Source organism: Salminus brasiliensis, chromosome 6, assembly GCF_030463535.1.
Source record: "Salminus brasiliensis chromosome 6, fSalBra1.hap2, whole genome shotgun sequence".
NCBI lineage: Eukaryota > Metazoa > Chordata > Actinopteri > Characiformes > Bryconidae > Salminus > Salminus brasiliensis.
In genome coordinates, this window is record NC_132883.1 from 2,060,065 (window position 1) to 2,078,901 (window position 18,837).

The 18,837-nt window shown below is 44.3% G+C and overlaps 1 protein-coding gene across 1 annotated transcript in view; it reads left to right on the plus strand.

Annotated features, from left to right (window-relative positions):
- obscna (obscurin, cytoskeletal calmodulin and titin-interacting RhoGEF a) overlaps positions 1-13,559 on the plus strand; it is a 64,254-nt gene extending 50,695 nt beyond the window's left edge. The window contains exons 60-79 of the mRNA XM_072681198.1: positions 600-800; positions 901-961; positions 2,360-2,437; positions 2,915-3,087; positions 3,213-3,239; positions 3,971-4,123; positions 4,212-4,257; positions 5,113-5,190; positions 5,286-5,710; positions 6,409-7,111; positions 7,223-7,883; positions 7,960-8,100; positions 8,773-8,895; positions 10,902-11,069; positions 11,146-11,251; positions 11,328-11,567; positions 12,127-12,350; positions 12,478-12,574; positions 12,704-12,853; positions 13,350-13,559. Coding sequence (XP_072537299.1) covers positions 600-800; positions 901-961; positions 2,360-2,437; positions 2,915-3,087; positions 3,213-3,239; positions 3,971-4,123; positions 4,212-4,257; positions 5,113-5,190; positions 5,286-5,710; positions 6,409-7,111; positions 7,223-7,883; positions 7,960-8,100; positions 8,773-8,895; positions 10,902-11,069; positions 11,146-11,251; positions 11,328-11,567; positions 12,127-12,350; positions 12,478-12,574; positions 12,704-12,853; positions 13,350-13,527 — 4,033 coding nt within the window. The 3' untranslated portion in view covers positions 13,528-13,559. The remainder of the gene's footprint in view (positions 1-599; positions 801-900; positions 962-2,359; positions 2,438-2,914; positions 3,088-3,212; positions 3,240-3,970; positions 4,124-4,211; positions 4,258-5,112; positions 5,191-5,285; positions 5,711-6,408; positions 7,112-7,222; positions 7,884-7,959; positions 8,101-8,772; positions 8,896-10,901; positions 11,070-11,145; positions 11,252-11,327; positions 11,568-12,126; positions 12,351-12,477; positions 12,575-12,703; positions 12,854-13,349) is intronic.
- Positions 13,560-18,837: the final 5,278 nt, after the last annotated feature.

The following is an 18,837-nucleotide window of genomic DNA, read 5'->3' on the forward strand; positions in this document are numbered from 1 at the left end:
GGGTCCAAAGTCTGAAGAAAGATACATTACATGGACAAAAGTATTGGGACACCTGCTCATTCATTGTTGCTTCCTAAATCGAGGGTATTAAAAAGAGCTGATCCTGCTCTTTTGTTGGAGTAACTGTCTCTACTGTTAAGAGAAGACCTTCTACTAGATTTTGAAGGAACATTGCAATAAGGATTTGATTGCATTTAGCAACAAGGCCGTTAGTGAGGTCAGGATGTTGAATGATCACCACCCCACCACATCCCCAACTCATTCCAAAAGTACTGGATGGAGCTCCACTACCATCATACCAGAGAACACAGTTCCTCTACTGCTCCACAGCTCCTCAATGCTGGGGGGCTTTATACCCCTCTACTAGCCCATGCCTGGCATTAGGCAGCATGGTGCTCCAGAGAGTGGACTAGATAAGCTGTGTGTGCATCTGTGTCAGCAATGGGTGCACAATGGGGGGTGTCCACAAACATTTGGGCATTTGGGAAGCATGAATGATTACAGGTGGAATCCAGAATTGGGAGTGAATGTGATGTAGTGGTAATTGTATGTTTGCTATTCGCTGATTCACTGTCCTCTTCCCGCTTGGTGGTGTGTAGAGGCACATTCGGGGTGGTGAAGAGAGTCACCCACCGGGCGAGTGGGGATGTTTTCGCTGCTAAGTTCATTCCTTTGAGAAGCAGCACGAGGACCAGGGCCTTCCAGGAGAGGGACCTGCTTTCCCGGCTTGCCCACTGCAGGCTGGCCTGCCTACTGGACTTCTTCTGCACACGTCGGACCCTTGTGCTCATCACAGAGATGTAGGCATTAATGATATTCACTTAACTTTTACACACCTTTTGTGTGTTTATGTCCTGCAAAGTACAAAGAGTACCTGTAATCCTGTTGACCTTTTAACAGCTGCTGTTCTCAAGGATTGCTGGATCATTTGCTGTTAAAAGGATCAGTCACAGAGAGAGAGGTAATAAATAAAACATATGTAGGCAATAATATTACATACATTGAAGGGACGCACAGTCACTAATATGAATCATTTAGGAACTAATATAGTGAATGATTCAGTAACTATTAACAATTGACTTAGGAACTTCTGTGAATGATTCAGTAACGGCTAATGTGAATGATTCAGTGTCTTTTGTGAATCATTCAGTAACTACTCTGAATCGTTTGTTATTTATTACTGTGAATCATTCAGTCAATTCTACTGTGATTCATTCATTAACTATTATGAATGATTCAGTAACTTTGGTTCAGTGGTTCAGTAACTTCTGTGAATTATTCAGTAACTACTTTTTTGAGTCACTCAGTAATATCTACTGTGATTCATTAATTTCCTACGATGAATGATTTGGTAACTTTTGCTATGAATGATTCAGTAACTTCTGTGAATCATTCAGTTAATACATTTTGAGTCATTCAGTAATATCTACTGTGATTCATTCATTAACTACAATGAATGATTTGGTAACTTTTGCTATGAATGATTCAGTAACTTCTGTGAATCATTCAGTTAATTCGTTTTGAGTCATTCAGTAATATCTACTGTGATTCATTCATTAACTACAATGAATGATTTGGTAACTTTTGCTATGAATGATTCAGTAACTTTTGTGAATCATTCAGTTAGTACTTTTTTGAGTCACTTAGTAATATCTACTGCGATTCACTCATTAACTACAATAAATGATTCAGTAACATTTACTATGAATGATTCAGTAACATTTACTGTGAATGATTCAGTAACATTTACTATGAATGATTCAGTAACATTTACTGTGAATGATTCAGTAACTTCTGTGAATTATTCAGTAACTGCTGTTGTGAATCATTCAATAATATGTACTGTGTCATTCATAAACTATGATAATTGATTTTGTAACTTGTGAATCATTTTGTAACTTTTGTAAATCATTCTGTAACTTCTGTGAATCATTCAGTAACTGCTCTGAATTGTTCATTAACTACTACTGTGAATCATTCAGTAATATATATATATATATATATATAGATGCGATTTATTTATTAACTACTATGAATGATTCAGTAATTCTACTGTGAACCACCATAAATTCATAAAAGGCCAATGAATCATGGGCCGGTTCATAGCACTGAAAGCATTTTGGGTGTCTTCTAGATAGTGAGTGGGAATTGTAAATGACAAAATTTCGGCACAAATATAATTGGCACTAAAATAGGACATCTGTCAATTTGGCAAAAATCTAGATCCAAATCATCTATAACAATTAATTATCTGTACATCCCTGATACCTGTTTAGCTTCTTTATTTAATTAAAAGTTTTTTTTATTTTAAGAATTTAATGGGCTTCATTTTTGTGGTGTGTTTCGTTACTTACATCAGGTTCGGATATACATTTATCAGATTCTGGAGGGGGTTGGATACATTCACAGCATGAACATCCTGCATCTCGACATCAAAGTAAGTCAATATTATAATAATGTTCATTGCCACTGATAAGCACTATGGAGGTTTGGTGGTGGAGCTACAGGAGGAGAACCTCTCTCCAAAACTGCTGTGTAACTCTGCAGAACCCATAGAGTCATATTAGTGTAAAATCCTGTAGTATTACTCTACCGCCTCTACAGCCCACATGCTGCTCTACCTTCAGATCAAGCTTCTGGAGCTTCTCTCAGCTTGTCCAGAAATGCATGTGTACAGCTGTCCATGAGGGGGCGCTCAAAGCATGATTTGTTTTTCTGCAATGGTGTAAAACTGAATTACACTCTCCAACTGTAGGGGGAGCCACAATAACAATAATATTTCTGCATAATGCTGCTTTAATGCACTGCAGCAGGTGATTTCCCTTCTCAAGCACAACGGGTTCGACTCATTATGAATAAGTAAAGTATTTAATGCATGTATATGATGAGACTGCATTTACGTTCTGTCCTGCAGACAGACAACATCCTAATGGTGTCCCCTGAGAGAGAGGAGATTAAAATCTGTGACTTCGGCTTCTGCCAAGAGATCGATGTTTCCAGGCATCAGTATAGCATCTTTGGGACCCCTGAATTTGTTGCCCCTGAAATCGTGCACCAGGAGCCAGTGAGCCCAGCAACAGATATCTGGTGACTTTTCTGTATTTTATTCAGTTTAGAAGAAAAATTAAGTGGTCCTTTATCACCCAGTATTAATTTTAAATATTAATTTATCTCATCCAGTCCATTACAATGACTTTTGTTTTTTATTTCAGGTCTGTTGGGGTTGTTTCTTATTTATGGTAAGATAAATAAAGCAATTCATGGAATATCTGTTTGTCTTTAAGTTGAAAATAGTTAATATTCTATATAACATGTATATGGTGCTGGTTGTGAATTTATATAAATAATATAAATATTTATCAATAATAAGCAACATGGATATCATACACAGTATGTAATGTTCTCATACCCCTTCTTGCAATTGCATTCAGCTACTACTAAGCTACACAGATGTGCAAATGCACACACACAGCTTGCCTAGTCCCTGTAGAGAAGTACTGCCAATACAATAGGACTCTTTAGAGCAACACGAACCTATTGGCACCATGCTGCCTAATGTCAGGCATGGGCTAGAGGGGTATAAAGCCCCCCAGCATTGAGCTGTGGAGCAGTGGAGGAACTGTGTTCTCTGGAATACAGAGGTGGAGCTCCATCCAGTACTTTTAGGTTGAGTTGGGTTGGTTACCATCCAACATCCTCATCAAATCCTTACAGCAATTCTCTTCCAAAATCTAGTAGAAAGCCTTCTTCTCAGGACAGTAGAGACAGTTACTCCAACAAAAGCAAAAGAACAATGAATGAGCAGGTGTCCCAATACTTTTGTCCATATAGTGTATGTATATATGTATCCCTACCAGTGCCCTTAGCTTGATGGAAGCTTTCATTTACATAAGGATCAAGTCAAGTTAATCAATAGTCAAGTATCCAGGAGCTGTAACTGCCCTTGTTTTCTCTGGTGTTGTCTCAACAGTCTGACGGGCCACTGTCCGTTCTTCGGTGAGAACGATCGCGCCACCCTGATGAAGGTGGCTGAAGCGATGGTCTACTGGGACACTCCAGAAATCACCAACAGGAGTGACCAGGCTCTAGATTTTCTACACAGAATCTTACAGCCAGAGCCAGAGTAAGATGTAGCAGCTCTGTGTGTATATACGCATATGCATATGTGGTGTAGTCCAGTCCCATAACTCTAACGCTTTCTCTCCAAACAGGATGAGACCATCAGCATCAGACAGTTTGAGTCATGAGTGGTTTCAGGTGAGCTACAGAATATACACTATATGAACCAAAGTATTAAGACACACCTTCGCTCAGTCCAATTCAGCCACAGGTGTATAAACTTCAGCCTCTAGCCCTGCAGTCTGCCTTTCTTCCACACATCAGTGAAAGAATGGGAGGTTCTGAAGAGCTCACTGACCTCCAGCGTGGTTCTGTATGTAATAGGAGACACCGCTGCACCAACAACAACAAGTCAGCTGGTGAAATTTCCTCCCTCCTAGATCTTCCTCCATCAGCTGTGAGTGGTGTTATTATTGAACAGTGGAAGAGTTTAGGAGGAACAGCTCACAGAGAGCAGCTCAGCCATAGAGTGTCTGTCAGACAAAGGGGATCTTGTAGTTGTAGTATGTAAGTGTCCCAATACTTTTGTCCATATACATTTGTCCTGCCGATATTGACAACACTCATGGTGGCCGGTGTCCTGCTTTCCCTCTCGCCCATCAGGAAGTGCAGCGCTTTCTGTTCACCGGCATCTGTTAGCAAAGTTTAACAGTAATGCTGCGTTCAAGTGGATTCTGGGTAATACATGAGTTTTGTTTACAAGACTTATTACCTTGCCCTTTACGGGGACTAGATAAGCTGTGTGTGTGTGTGCATTTGCACAAATGTGACGGCAAAATAAAGTAGCTGAATGCATTCATTAGAAAGGGTGTCCACAAACATTTGGCATTTCGAACAAGGACACAGTGTCATTGAGGTGAAGCACCAAAAGTATTATTTGAGTATTAATGGTGCTCCCTTATAAGGGGTGTCCACATACATTTGGACATACAGTGCATTTGTATTGTTTGTATTTGTATTATTATATTAAAATGATTATTTTTAACCCTTTAGGGGCAGTGTGAAGATGAGGCACTCGACATCATCGATACAAGGAATCTAAAATCTTTTATTTCTAGACGGAAATGGCAGGTAATCTATTATTTTTTAATCATTTTTATTTTATTATAAATTTTTCTGCCTTTACTTACCTTCAATTTACATTCCTCCCCATCTTTCTCATCCAGCGCTCTCTCACATGTCTCGGGTCAGTCCTGACTCTCCGGCCGATCCCGGATCTCCTGGAAGCTCCTCTGCGTGATGTCTCTGTCACAACCCCTCGAGACCCTCACGAGCCCAGCAGCACCTCCCTCAGCAGCACCTCCTCCTCCGAGTATGACGAGGCTGACGCCTGGGGCTTCTTTCAGCATGTCAGCCAGGAGGAAGAGGAGGGCAGGGAAAGTGAGGATGAAGAACAGTGTGGCCCATGTGCTCGTCCGCCTGAGATGACCTCAGGTTTGAGGACAAATGAAGAGGATGTTATTATGGGTGAGGAGCGAGCCCTGGTCAGAGGCCTGGTCATGATTCCCATAAGCAAGACATCCAGAGAGACACCCACACTCACCCCAGAGCCGGACAGCACCGGGAATCAGAATCGGCCCTGTTTCTCCAGGTATGTTTGACAGGAGTGGAATATATATGTACAACAATCAGCCATAACATTAGGACCCCTGCCTAGTGTTAAGTAGGACCCTTAAAACAGCTCTGACCCGTCGAATCATGGACTCCACAACAGCCTTTGGTCCTCACAAATCAATCAGCCTGGGTTCACCAGTTGTCCTTCCTTGAAGCACTTTTGGTAGGCACTGACCACTGCATACCGGGAACACCCCACAAGGCCCGCCTGATGTTTTGACAATGTTCTGACCCAGTTGTCTAGAACATCACAGTTGGGTTGTTGTCAAAGGGCCTGTTTACACTTGAGATTAACGTGGGGGCGTTTTCATGTGGACAAGTGAAGTCCAAACCTGATCCGATCACCAAAAACGCTGTTAATGCCAAGTGTGAACAAGCTCACTGCCTAATATGTAGACCCACCCCTCGACAGATGGAGCCACTGGAACCAGAACCTCAGTGGTATTCACTTCAGCTGGTAGTGGTTTTAATGTTATGGCTGATCAGTAATTTGCCTGGTTTAATGGTCCTCTGGTTGACAGTTTTTATAAAACCTCTAAAGAAATGCTTCCAAATGGCATCAAAAAGGGATCCATCAGAACCCTGACCTTGGTACTATGTAGAACCCTTTTCGAGAACCTTTTTACAGATATGGAAGTCTGTTCTGTAGTACAGTGCCTGGTTGTTTTTCTGCAGTGCGGAGACAAGCAGAAGAGTCCTGGGCCAAACCACAGCGAAACAGGATATCAACCAATCCCTGTGTCGTCATAATCGAGAAGAGGCCTCGGACCCTGGAACCCCCATCCCTCGTGGCAATCTGATAAAGAGCACCTTCTACAGCAGCTCCCAGCAGCTTTCCCCCATGTCCGCCCGACACATGATGCTCCGAGACAAACTCCACGGCAGGAAACAGGAGCGAGGCCGCAAACCGCTGCGCTCCAGCCTATCCGGGAGGCTGAACGAGCCACTCATAGAGTATGTGGAGGACTCTCCAGATGTGGAGGCTGGGCGAGGTCAGAGGAGAGGATCGGTGCATTCAGCCATGATGAAATCCAGCTCGTTTGACAGTGGTGTGAGCCCTGCTCAGTCCATCGTCCGCACCCAGAGGAGGAGCAGGTCGTTGGATGAATCAACGAGACGACCGACGTCTTCGGTGGAGCAGAGGAACCCGGGAGAAGACGAGGAAGACGTTGATGTAGACCATGAGGATGGATTCACTGATGAAGAGGAAGACAAAACTCTAGAGGTCTTGGAATCACAGCATCCATCTGTTGCTTCTGAAGGTTCTGCAGAGAAGAAGAACCAGGAAGGTGTTGAGGAAAGTTATGAGAAAGCATTCACCGATGAAGAGGAAACCCTAGAGATCCCAGCAAGCAGGACATTACGACGCTCTTCAGTAGCATCTCCAACACTGATCTCTGGGGTCTTGACAAAGGTGACACCACAGGTTCACAGGACTACTATGGATGAGCAGTCAATCAGTACAGCATCTCGAATAGGTGAAACCAAGTCTGGCTCACAGTTGAGTCTAACTGGTTCTTCTCTTCAGGAACATGGCTCCGAAGCGTCCAGCAGATTGGGCTTTTTTGAAGCCAGCCACCTCCCAATCTCACAAAGACGACACAAAGAATACGATGAATCAGAAGAACGACTGGGAGCGCCGTCATCCGGGAAGACTTCTGAGTGTTCTCTCTTACAGGACTCTGAGGATGAAGACATGGAGAGGGTTCTGAGGTCCCTCCGCCAAGAGCACCTCCAAACTCTACCAAGACGGCACAGGCGAAGCTCAGGAGCACACGATGCAAACGCAAACATGAGCGATGTCATGCTGAGACGAAGCTCCTCTGCAGTTCCTATACACCCTACGACAGCAGCCCCAGCGAACGGAGAAGGGCTTCAGAGGCATGCTTCTGCCCCGGCCCTGCAAGCCAAACCCCAAAGCGTCAAATCAGGCAAAGCTGGACTCCTGAAGATCTTCCGCAGGCAGTCCTGGACGGGCCACTCCAGCTCCCAGGCAGAGGGTTCAGGGAAAAGGGTTGAGGAGGAAGGTGCACGGCCCCAGCAGAAGACTCCTCTCCTGGCCCTGAGGAAGAAGATGAGGGCGTCGGCCTCCAGCATCACCAAGCTTTTCACCAGGCAGTCCAGTAAAGAGGGCAGAGAGGAGAAAAGAGGTATGACCATGATCTTTATTAAACGTAACCAGTAAGAGTTTGGATGGAAACTAACTGAGGTCTTCTGCTCTACCAGGGCCAATTGTGAAGAATCCTGTTCCACCAGAGAAAGCCAGCGTCACCTCAGACTTCTTGCCATCAGCTCCTTTCTCAGGAAGCCCTCAGAAAAAGTCAAAGTTCTTCTCTCTCAAAGTGCCAAGCTTCAAAAAGAACAAAGGTTTGAGGAGAATATTATGGCATTAAAAAGGATGCATTAAATTGACTAAAGTATTTGGACACCAGTGTATTCATTGTTTTTTATGAACTCAAGGGTATTAAAAATAGTTCATTCTGCTTTTGTTGGAGTAACTGTCTCTACTGTCCAGGGAAGACTAGGTTTTGGAGGAGCATTGCTGTAAGAATTTGATTGCATTCAGCAACAAGAGCATTAGTGAGATTGGAATGTTGGATGATCACCACCTCACCTTATCCTCAACTCCCCAACTCATCCCAAAAGTACTGGATTAAGCACCACCATCATCATTCCAGAGAACACAGTTCTTCCCCTGCTCCACAGCTCAATGCTGGGGGGCTTTATACCCCTCTAGCCCACACCTGCCAAAGGGTTCCTCATGTTTATCTGCTCCTATTCTATTGGCTGTTCTTCTCTACAGGAATTAGACAAGCTGTGTGTGTGTGTGCATTTGCACATCTGTATCAGCAATGGGTGCAACTGAAAGTAGCTGAATGCATTTATTTTATAAAGGGTGTCCACAAACATTTGGACATATAGCAAAACTGCATATTTAAAGTCAGAGAACTGCCCAGTCTGAGAAACGACCCATTAATAAGACCCGTCATATTGTCAAAATGTTGTTCTCCTGATTTTGTGTATTTAATGCTTCCCTAGAAAGGCCAGTCAGGCCATCCAGACCGGACGTGATCCAGCTGGCCGGTGGAGGAGCTTTGGTGTTCTGGAAGTCTGTGCCATCCAGCGATCCTGTCACTTACTGCATACAGCACAGTGTCAATGGTAACAGCACACTGCCACGGTCCTACAACTTAGCCCTACATGAAGCCCCCAGACACAACATCCTAACCCCAGTGGACACCCGTGTGTCCCCAGTAGGAATGGGTACCGGTCACATTTAGACCCAAACCGATACCTGGAATCCGGTACTTTACTCTCGCTGTAGTAATGAAAACATGTAACTGTAGGTGTAAAAAAGTCCAAACTTCTATCAGGTTAGGGTTCTGATGCTGTACTGGACCGAGTGATGGACTCAGTGTGTATCAGGTTAGGGTTCTGATGCTGTACTGGACCGAGTGATGGACGGACTCTCAGTGTGTATCAGGTTAGGGTTCTGATGCTGTACTGGACCGAGTGATGGACTCAGTGTGTATCAGGTTAGGGTTCTGATGCTGTACTGGACCGAGTGATGGACGGACTCTCAGTGTGTATCAGGTTAGTGTTCTGAGGCTGTACTGGACTGAGTGATGGACTCAGTGTGTATCAGGTTAGTGTTCTGATGCTGTACTGGACCGAGTGATGGACTGACTCTCAGTGTGTATCAGGTTAGTGTTCTGATGCTGTACTGGTCCGAGTGATGGACTGACTCTCAGTGTGTATCAGGTTAGTGTTCTGATGCTGTACTGGACCGAGTGATGGACTGACTCTCAGTGTGTATCAGGTTAGTGTTTTGATGCTGTACTGGACCGAGTGATGGACTGACTCTCAGTGTGTATCAGGTTAGGGTTCTGATGCTGTACTGGACCGAGTGATGGACTGACTCATAGTGTGTATCAGGTTAGTGTTCCGATGCTGTACTGGGTCGAGTGATGGACTGACTCTCAGTGTGTATCAGGTTAGTGTTCTGATGCTGTACTGGACCGAGTGATGGACTGACTCTCAGTGTGTATCAGGTTAGGGTTCTGATGCTGTACTGGACCGAGTGATGGACTGACTCATAGTGTGTATCAGGTTAGTGTTCTGATGCTGTACTGGACCGAGTGATGGACGGACTCTCAGTGTGTATCAGGTTAGTGTTCTGATGCTGTACTGGACCGAGTGATGGACGGACTCTCAGTGTGTATCAGGTTAGTGTTCTGATGCTGTACTGGACCGAGTGATGGACGGACTCTCAGTGTGTATCAGGTTAGGGTTCTGATGCTGTACTGGACCGAGTGATGGACTGACTCTCAGTGTGTATCAGGTTAGTGTTCTGATGCTGTACTGGACCGAGTGATGGACTGACTCTCAGTGTGTATCAGGTTAGTGTTCTGATGCTGTACTGGACCGAGTGATGGACTGACTCTCAGTGTGTATCAGGTTAGTGTTCTGATGCTGTACTGGTCCGAGTGATGGACTGACTCTGAGTGTGTATCAGGTTAGTGTTCTGATGCTGTACTGGGCCGAGTGATGGACTGACTCTCAGTGTGTATCAGGTTAGGGTTCTGATGCTGTACTGGACCGAGTGATGGACTGACTCTCAGTGTGTATCAGGTTAGTGTTCTGATGCTGTACTGGACCGAGTGATGGACTGACTCTCAGTGTGTATCAGGTTAGTGTTCTGATGCTGTACTGGACAGAGTGATGGACTGACTCTCAGTGTGTATCAGGTTAGGGTTCTGATGCTGTACTGGGCCGAGTGATGGACTGACTCTCAGTGTGTATCAGGTTAGTGTTCTGATGCTGTACTGGTCTGAGTGATGGACTGACTCTCAGTGTGTATCAGGTTAGTGTTCTGATGCTGTACTGGTCCGAGTGATGGACTGACTCTCAGTGTGTATCAGGTTAGGGTTCTGATGCTGTACTGGGCCACTTGATGGACTCTGTGTGTATCAGGGTAGGGCTCTGATGCTGTACTGGACCGAGTGATGGACTGACTCTCAGTGTGTATCAGGTTAGTGTTCTGATGCTGTACTGGGCCACTTGATGGACTCTGTGTGTATCAGGGTAGGGCTCTGATGCTGTACTGGACCGAGTGATGGACTCAGTGTGTATCAGGTGTGTAACCGAAATTTGGACCTGGTTTGCAGGTGGAGAGTGGAGAACATTGTGTGAGAATGTAACCGATAGCTGCTATGTAGCTAATGCGCTACCTAGAGGACCGGGCTACGTCTTCCGAGTGGCCTGCATCACCAAAACTGGATCGGGACCGTTCAGTGATCCTTCACCACCCGCCTTTATGACCGCCCCATATGAAGGTAAGCAAATACAGCCAGTAGCTGTTATGTCTTCCTGCCTTGGTTAGAACACTGAAGGGTTCTTCTTTCTCCAAAGACTCTCACACTCCTCTGATCCTGGTGGAATCCACTGGGTCCAGGATCACTGTGCCAGGAGGCCTGGGCTCAGAGAGGTCCTACAGCTTCCTATCTGAGATCAATAGGTATGGTGTGAGACCAGAGTTTGACACCAAAAGCAAATCCCTGTGTCTAGAAACTCTGTCTATGTGTTTCCTCCAGGGGACGTTTCAGTGTGGTGATGCAGTGTGAGGACAGCAGAAGCTCTCGGCCGCTGGCGGCGAAGCTGACCCCGTACAGGCCAGAACAGAGGCAGCTGGTTCTGAGGGAGTATCAGGTTCTGCGGAGGCTGAGCCACCAGCACCTGGTGCAGCTCCATGCTGCCATCCTCACTCCGTCCTGCCTGGTGCTTATTGAAGAGCTCTGTTCTGGACGGGAAATCCTCTACAATCTGGCCGACAGGTGAGAGGTCTTGCGTTTTTCAGCCCAACAGTCTCTAGAGTTTCTCAGGATGGTGGAATAAAGAAAACACATCCAGTGGGCGGCGGTTCTGCAGACCTTCTGTTTCCACCTTGTTGATGTGAGAGGGTCAACAGAGAGTGGTCAGGCTGGTTGGAGCTGACAGAAAGGCTACAGTAGCTCAGATAACCACTCTCCTCAATTGTGGAGAGCAGAACGACCAACCTTGAGGAGGACGGATGGGCCACAACAGAGGTCAGGACCGGAAAGCTGAGGCTGCAGTGGCTTAGCACTGGTTTTTACCAACACTGGACAGACTGGAGAACCGTAGCCTGGTCTGATGAACCTGGATATCTGCTGAGGCTCACAGATGCAGATGGTAGGGTCAGAATTTGGTGCCAACAGCATGAATCCATGGCCTCATCTTCCCTGTGTGAACAGTCTAGGCTGGTGGAGGTGGAACTGGTTGCTAACCATGTGCATCCCTTCATGACCACAGTTTACCCGTCCTCCACAACTACTTCCAGCATGATCATCCATTATCCTTGTTTTTTTGCCGTAGGGACATGTATGCAGAGCTGCATGTGAGTGAGCTGCTGTGGCAGGTCCTGAGCGGGGTGGATTACCTTCACGGTCGGCACATCATCCACCTGGACCTGCGGTCCGACAACGTGCTGGTGACCGACCGCAGTGTGGTGAAGATCGTGGACCTGGGCTCAGCGCAGTCCTTCACTCCAGGACAGACACTCAACATTGAGCACATTAAAGAGACTACAGACAGCAAAGGTGATTTTCAGCATCAGAGCATGCCTAGATGATGATCCCGCTCCTTAAAACTGAACTTCAATGCAGAGTTAAACGTAAACCTGTTGTATGAAGGACGTTTTCTATATTTGTGTGTTCCCTTTGTCAGTTTACATTGTCCTTCCTAAAGCTCCTGAGATTTTGGAAAGGCAAGGGGTTGGACCTGCCACAGATATCTGGGCTCTTGGTGTTCTGGCTTTTATTATGTAAGTGAACAAATGGGCAAAAACCTGGAGCAGGTGTCCCAATACTTCTGTCAATTCGTCTAATGACAATAATATGTAATTCTTAATTTTCTGGCCTGTTGTTTTTCTTTCCCCACACTGCCTTATCAGGCTGAGTGCCGACAGCCCATTCCATGCAGAGCTGAACTGGGAGAGGGATCGGAACATCAGGAAAGGAAAGATCCAATTTGGACGCTGCTATCCGGGGCTTTCTGAAGGAGCCATCAACTTTCTGAAGAGCACACTGAACAACAAGGCCTGGTAAAGTGTTCGCTGAGTTATTAGGGGCTGTCATGCTTATTATCGCTCCGACCCATTGAGCCATTGACTCTACAAGACCTCTGAAGGTGTCCTGTGGTTACTGGCACCAGTATGTTAGCAGCAGATCCTTAAAGTCCTATAAGTTGTGAGGTGGGACCTCACCTCATGGGCTTTAATGAGCCTTGGGTACCCATAACTCCTTCCTTCGAGCACTTTTGGTAGGTCAGTACTGTGCACTGCATACACACAGGAACACCCCAGAAGACCTGCCTGATGTTCTGGAGATGTTCTGACCCAGTCAGCGTCTAAAACATCACAGTCTGGTTCTTGTCAGAGTGTCTCAGGTTCTTACACTTGTCATTTTTCCTGCTTCATCACCTTCGTCACCTTCAAGAACTGACCGTTCACTCGCTGCCTAATATGTAGATAGATCCACCCCTTGACAGATGGAGCTACTGGAACCAGATTAGTGATATTTCTGCTGTTTTTTCTCCAGGGCAAGACCGTCTGCTGCTGAGTGTCTGCAGAACGTCTGGATACAAGGAGACCACAGCCACGGCAAACTCGCCGACTCGCTGGTTTGCTTCTCCACAGACAAACTGCAGGCTTTTCTCCGACAGCGTGAGGTCAAACGCGACCTCGCCCGCACCAAAGCCACGCTGCCACTGTCCTAACACAGCTGAGTACAGTGGCAACAGGGGCGTGATCAGGAATCCGTATGTGAACAGAAACATGCTAAAAGCTAAAAACCCTTTGCAAAACATATGAAATATACATTTTCATTTGAGATCTTAAAATTTTATCATTTAAAAAATTGCAGGATTTACTTGCTGGCAGTTTTTTGGACTTTTTTTTTTTGACTAAACTGTGTTTTGTGAAGTAGATAATATTAATATAGATAGGGGCCTAAAGTGGTGCTCCTGGTTGATTTTATACAGTTATGAAAAAATCATAATTCAGAGTTCAGTCTAAAGTTCTACTAACTCACATTCTAATGTCTGAGCCTCAAAATCATCAGTAAATGATCTGCAGCTGAAACCGATTCAATACTGGGTAAGATGTTTAGCCTGTGGCTCCGCCCCCTCAATCTGTTTACTGTTTATTCCCATCTGCAGGTTAGAGCGCCCCCTACCACATGACTTCCATGGACTGGGAGGATTTAGACAGAGGAGTGCTGTGAGCCCTGGCTGGGATTTGAACTGATGATCTCCTCACACTTGATGATGATGAGCAGCAGTTAGACCGTAGGGCCGGTCTAGAGCTGTGAAACTACACTCCATACAAACCCAGTTCTGAGGAAATCTACTTTCCCTTCTTTCTCAGACTCAGAAAGAGTGGAGCGACTGTCTAACTGCCTGCAGGTCGAGAGATTCAGGAGGTCATAAGTTCAAATCCCATGAACGCCACAGCCCTTAATGATCAGAAGTCAGAGAATAGAAAGGCCTCCCCCACCATGTGATAGGGGATGCTCTAACCTACAGCTGGGAATGAACAGTAAACAGATTGAGGGGGTGGAGCCACAGACTTAACAACTAACCCAGTATTGAATCAATTTCAGCTGCAGATCATTTACTGGTGATTTTGAGGTTCAGCTCAGTGTGGATTGTTGATTTAATTGAGATGCATAAGTTAGAAATGTGAGTTAGGAGAACTTCAGACTGAACTGAGTTGAATTAAGATTACACAGATTAAATTGGACGGACTTCATTTTTTATTTAGATTTTTTTGCAGTATAGCGAATGGTCTTCTGTGGATGTTTAAATTTCTACTTTGAGTCGGTTTTAAATAGGATCTGTTAAAATATTTATAGAATATATCGAGAGGTTGATTCACTTTATTCTAATCAAACTTAAACCAAATAACATGCAGGATAGATAAGAAACATTAACAAACACTGCGTGATAATTCTCAACTCTGTCTTTAAATGATGTGTTTCAACTGTGCTGTGATGAATTTGGCCATATTTTGTTATTACAGTAAAGGTGTCTTAACTTTAACCTGTTAATGGGTCAGTCTAACGCAGCGGCACCATTTCTTAGACTCAGCATGATTCTGTAGTGGTGGTTCATTTAGCGTTCATTTCTTTGATCTGTCATGCATGAGATTTTAGTCTAGCTGATTAAAATCAGACACCTTTTGCAGGTGAGTTTATGAGTTCAGAGTTCAGAACTGCATGCATACGACTCCCTGCTCAGGATTTATCGTATAAACTGAGAGAAACGTTTGTGTGGTTGCAGGAAAGTGGCTCCTATATGAACAATTTACCAACAAAATGTAACTTTATTTAGTAAACAAACAAACAAATAGGCAGGTTTCCCAGCACATCGAGCCCCAGCCTAGATTAAAATACATATTCAGTGGTGAAACACTACTGGTCTCGCATTTTAGTCCAAGACCGGGTTTAACCGGTGTCTGGTGAACTGGTCCTGGATGTTTACTGTGTGTGAAGGTTTCTGTTTGTCAAAATGAATTAAAAAGGCATCTTATCTGTTTTTTTTTCTTTGTGAAATAAAATCGAGCCATCCAAGACATTTCAGTGCTAAACAGATTATGTTGATTTACTTTACTTTACAGGGTAGTAGAAGGATTAGAAGGAGTAATAATAGGAGGTGGAGTATAAGGAGGAGTAGTAATAATAGGAGGTGGAGCTGTATAAGGAGGAGTAGTAATAATAGGAGGTGGAGCTGTATAAGGAGGAGTAGTAATAATAGGAGGTGGGGTATTAGGAGGAGTAGTAATAATAGGAGGTGGGGTATAAGGAGGAGTAATAATAATAGGAGGTGGGGTATAAGGAGGAGTAATAATAGGAGGTGGGGTATAAGGAGGAGTAATAATAATAGGAGGTGGAGGAGTATAAGGTGGAGTAGTAATAATAGGAGGTGGAGGAGTATAAGGCAGAGTAGTAATAATAGGAGGTGGAGGAGTATAAGGTGGAGTAGTAATAATAGGAGGTGGAGTATAAGGAGGAGTAATAATAATAGGAGGTGGGGTATAAGGAGGAGTAATAATAGGAAGTGGAGTATAAGGAGAAGTAATAATAATAGGAGGTGGAGGAGTATAAGGTGGAGTAGTAATAATAGGAGGTGGAGGAGTATAAGGCGGAGTAGTAATAATAGGAGGTGGAGGAGTATAAGGCGGAGTAGTAGTAATAACAGGAGGTGGAGGAGTATAAGGAAGAGTAGTGATAATAAGAGGCGGAGGACGATAAGGATGAGTATTAATAATAGGAGGTGAAGGAGTATAAGGAGGAGTAATAATAATAGGAGGTGGAGTATAAGGAGAAATAGTAATAATAGGAGGTGGAGGAGTATAAGACTGAGAAGTAATAATAGAAGGTGGAGGAGTATAAAGAGGAGTAGTAATAATAGGAGGTGGAGTATAAGGAGAAATAGTAATAATAGGAGGTGGAGGAGTATAAGACTGAGAAGTAATAATAGAAGGTGGAGGAGTATAAAGAGGAGTAGTAATAATAGGAGGTGGAGGAGTATAAGTGGTGGTTGGTGTGGCGTAAGAGATAACACCACCACCTACCATTGTGTTACAACAACACCATGTGGGAGACTAGGGTTCGATTCCCGGTCTGGGCAAGACTCCTAACACTACATTGGCCCACATCTGTAATACGAGTAACCCTGTAAGTCGCTCTGGATAAGAGCGTCAGCTAAATGCTGTAGATGTAAATGTAATAAGAATGAGTAGTAATAATAGGAGGTGGAGGAGTATAAGGAAGAGTAGTAATAATAGGAGGTGGAGGATTATAAGGAGTAGTAGTAATAATAGGAGGTGGAGGAGTATAAGGAGGAGTAGTAATAATAGGAGGTGGAGGAGTATAAGGAGGAGTAGTAGTAATAGGAGGTGGAGGAGTATAAGGAGGAGTAGTAGTAATAGGAGGTGGAGAAGTAGTAGGAGTAGTAATAGGGGTTGTAATAATAGAAGTAATGGGAGGAGTATAAAGGGTGGTAGGAGGCTGAGTAGTAAGAGAAGTAGAAGGGGTATGAAGAACAGTAGTAGATGGAGGAGTAGTATGAGGAGGAGGAGTATAAGGAGCAGTAGTGGAGTAGTAGATGGAGGAGGAGGAGCAGTAGTGGAGTAGTAGTAGATGGAGGAGTAGTATGAGGAGGAGGAGTATAAGGAGCAGTAGATGGAGTAGTAGTAGATGGAGCAGTAGTGGAGGAGGAGTATAAGGAGCAGTAGTGGAGTAGTAGTAGATGGAGGAGTAGTATAAGGAACAGTAGTATAAGGAGCAGTAGTGGAGGAGGAGTATAAGGAGCAGTAGTGGAGTAGTAGTAGATGGAGGAGTAGTATAAGGAACAGTAGTATAAGGAGCAGTAGTGGAGGAGGAGTATAAGGAGCAGTAGTGGAGTAGTAGTAGATGGAGGAGGAGTATAAGGAGCAGCAATAGTAGTAGTAAGGGGAGCAGATACAATAGAAGAAGAAGATGAGCAGTAGTAGTAGTATAAGGAACAGTAGTATATGGAGCAGTAGTGGAGTAGTAGTATGAGGAGCAGTAGTGGAGTAGTAGTATGAGGAGCAGTAGTGGAGTAGTAGTATGAGGAACAGTAGTGGAGTAGTAGTATGAGGAACAGTAGTGGAGTAGTAGTATGAGGAGCAGTAGTGGAGTAGTAGTATGAGGAACAGTAGTGGAGTAGTAGTATGAGGAACAGTAGTGGAGTAGTAGTATGAGGAACAGTAGTGGAGTAGTAGTATGAGGAACAGTAGTATATGGAGCAGCAGTGGAGTAGTAGTATAAGGAACAGTAGTATATGGAGCAGTAGTGGAGTAGTAGTATGAGGAACAGTAGTGGAGTAGTAGTATAAGGAACAGTAGTGGAGTAGTAGTATGAGGAACAGTAGTGGAGTAGTAGTATGAGGAGCAGTAGTGGAGTAGTAGTATGAGGAACAGTAGTGGAGTAGTAGTATGAGGAGCAGTAGTGGAGTAGTAGTATGAGGAACAGTAGTGGAGTAGTAGTATGAGGAACAGTAGTATATGGAGCAGCAGTGGAGTAGTAGTATAAGGAACAGTAGTATATGGAGCAGTAGTGGAGTAGTAGTATGAGGAACAGTAGTGGAGTAGTAGTATGAGGAACAGTAGTGGAGTAGTAGTATAAGGAACAGTAGTGGAGTAGTAGTATGAGGAGGAGGAGTATATGGAGCAGCAATAGTAGTAGTAAGGGGAGCAGATACAATAGAAGAAGAAGATGAGCAGTAGTAGTAGTATAAGGAACAGTAGTATATGGAGCAGTAGTGGAGTAGTAGTATAAGGAACAGTAGTGGAGTAGTAGTATAAGGAACAGTAGTGGAGTAGTAGTATGAGGAGCAGTAGTGGAGTAGTAGTATAAGGAACAGTAGTGGAGTAGTAGTATGAGGAACAGTAGTGGAGTAGTAGTATGAGGAACAGTAGTGGAGTAGTAGTATGAGGAGCAGTAGTGGAGTAGTAGTATAAGGAACAGTAGTGGAGTAGTAGTATGAGGAACAGTAGTGGAGTAGTAGTATGAGGAGCAGTAGTGGAGTAGTAGTATAAGGAACAGTAGTGGAGTAGTAGTATGAGGAGGAGGAGTATATGGAGCAGCAATAGTAGTAGTAAGGGGAGCAGATACAATAGAAGAAGAAGATGAGCAGTAGTAGTAGTATAAGGAACAGTAGTATATGGAGCAGTAGTGGAGTAGTAGTATAAGGAACAGTAGTGGAGTAGTAGTATAAGGAACAGTAGTGGAGTAGTAGTATAAGGAACAGTAGTATATGGAGCAGTAGTGGAGTAGTAGTATAAGGAACAGTAGTGGAGTAGTAGTATGAGGAGGAGGAGTATATGGAGCAGTAGTAGTAGTATGAGGAGGAGGAGTATATGGAGCAGCAATAGTAGTAGTAAGGGGAGCAGATACAATAGAAGAAGAAGATGAGCAGTAGTAGTAGTATGAGGAACTGAACTGAACTGGCCCGGTTTCCTAGAGGCATCTTTAGTGTTAAGCTAACCTGAACCAGGAGAGA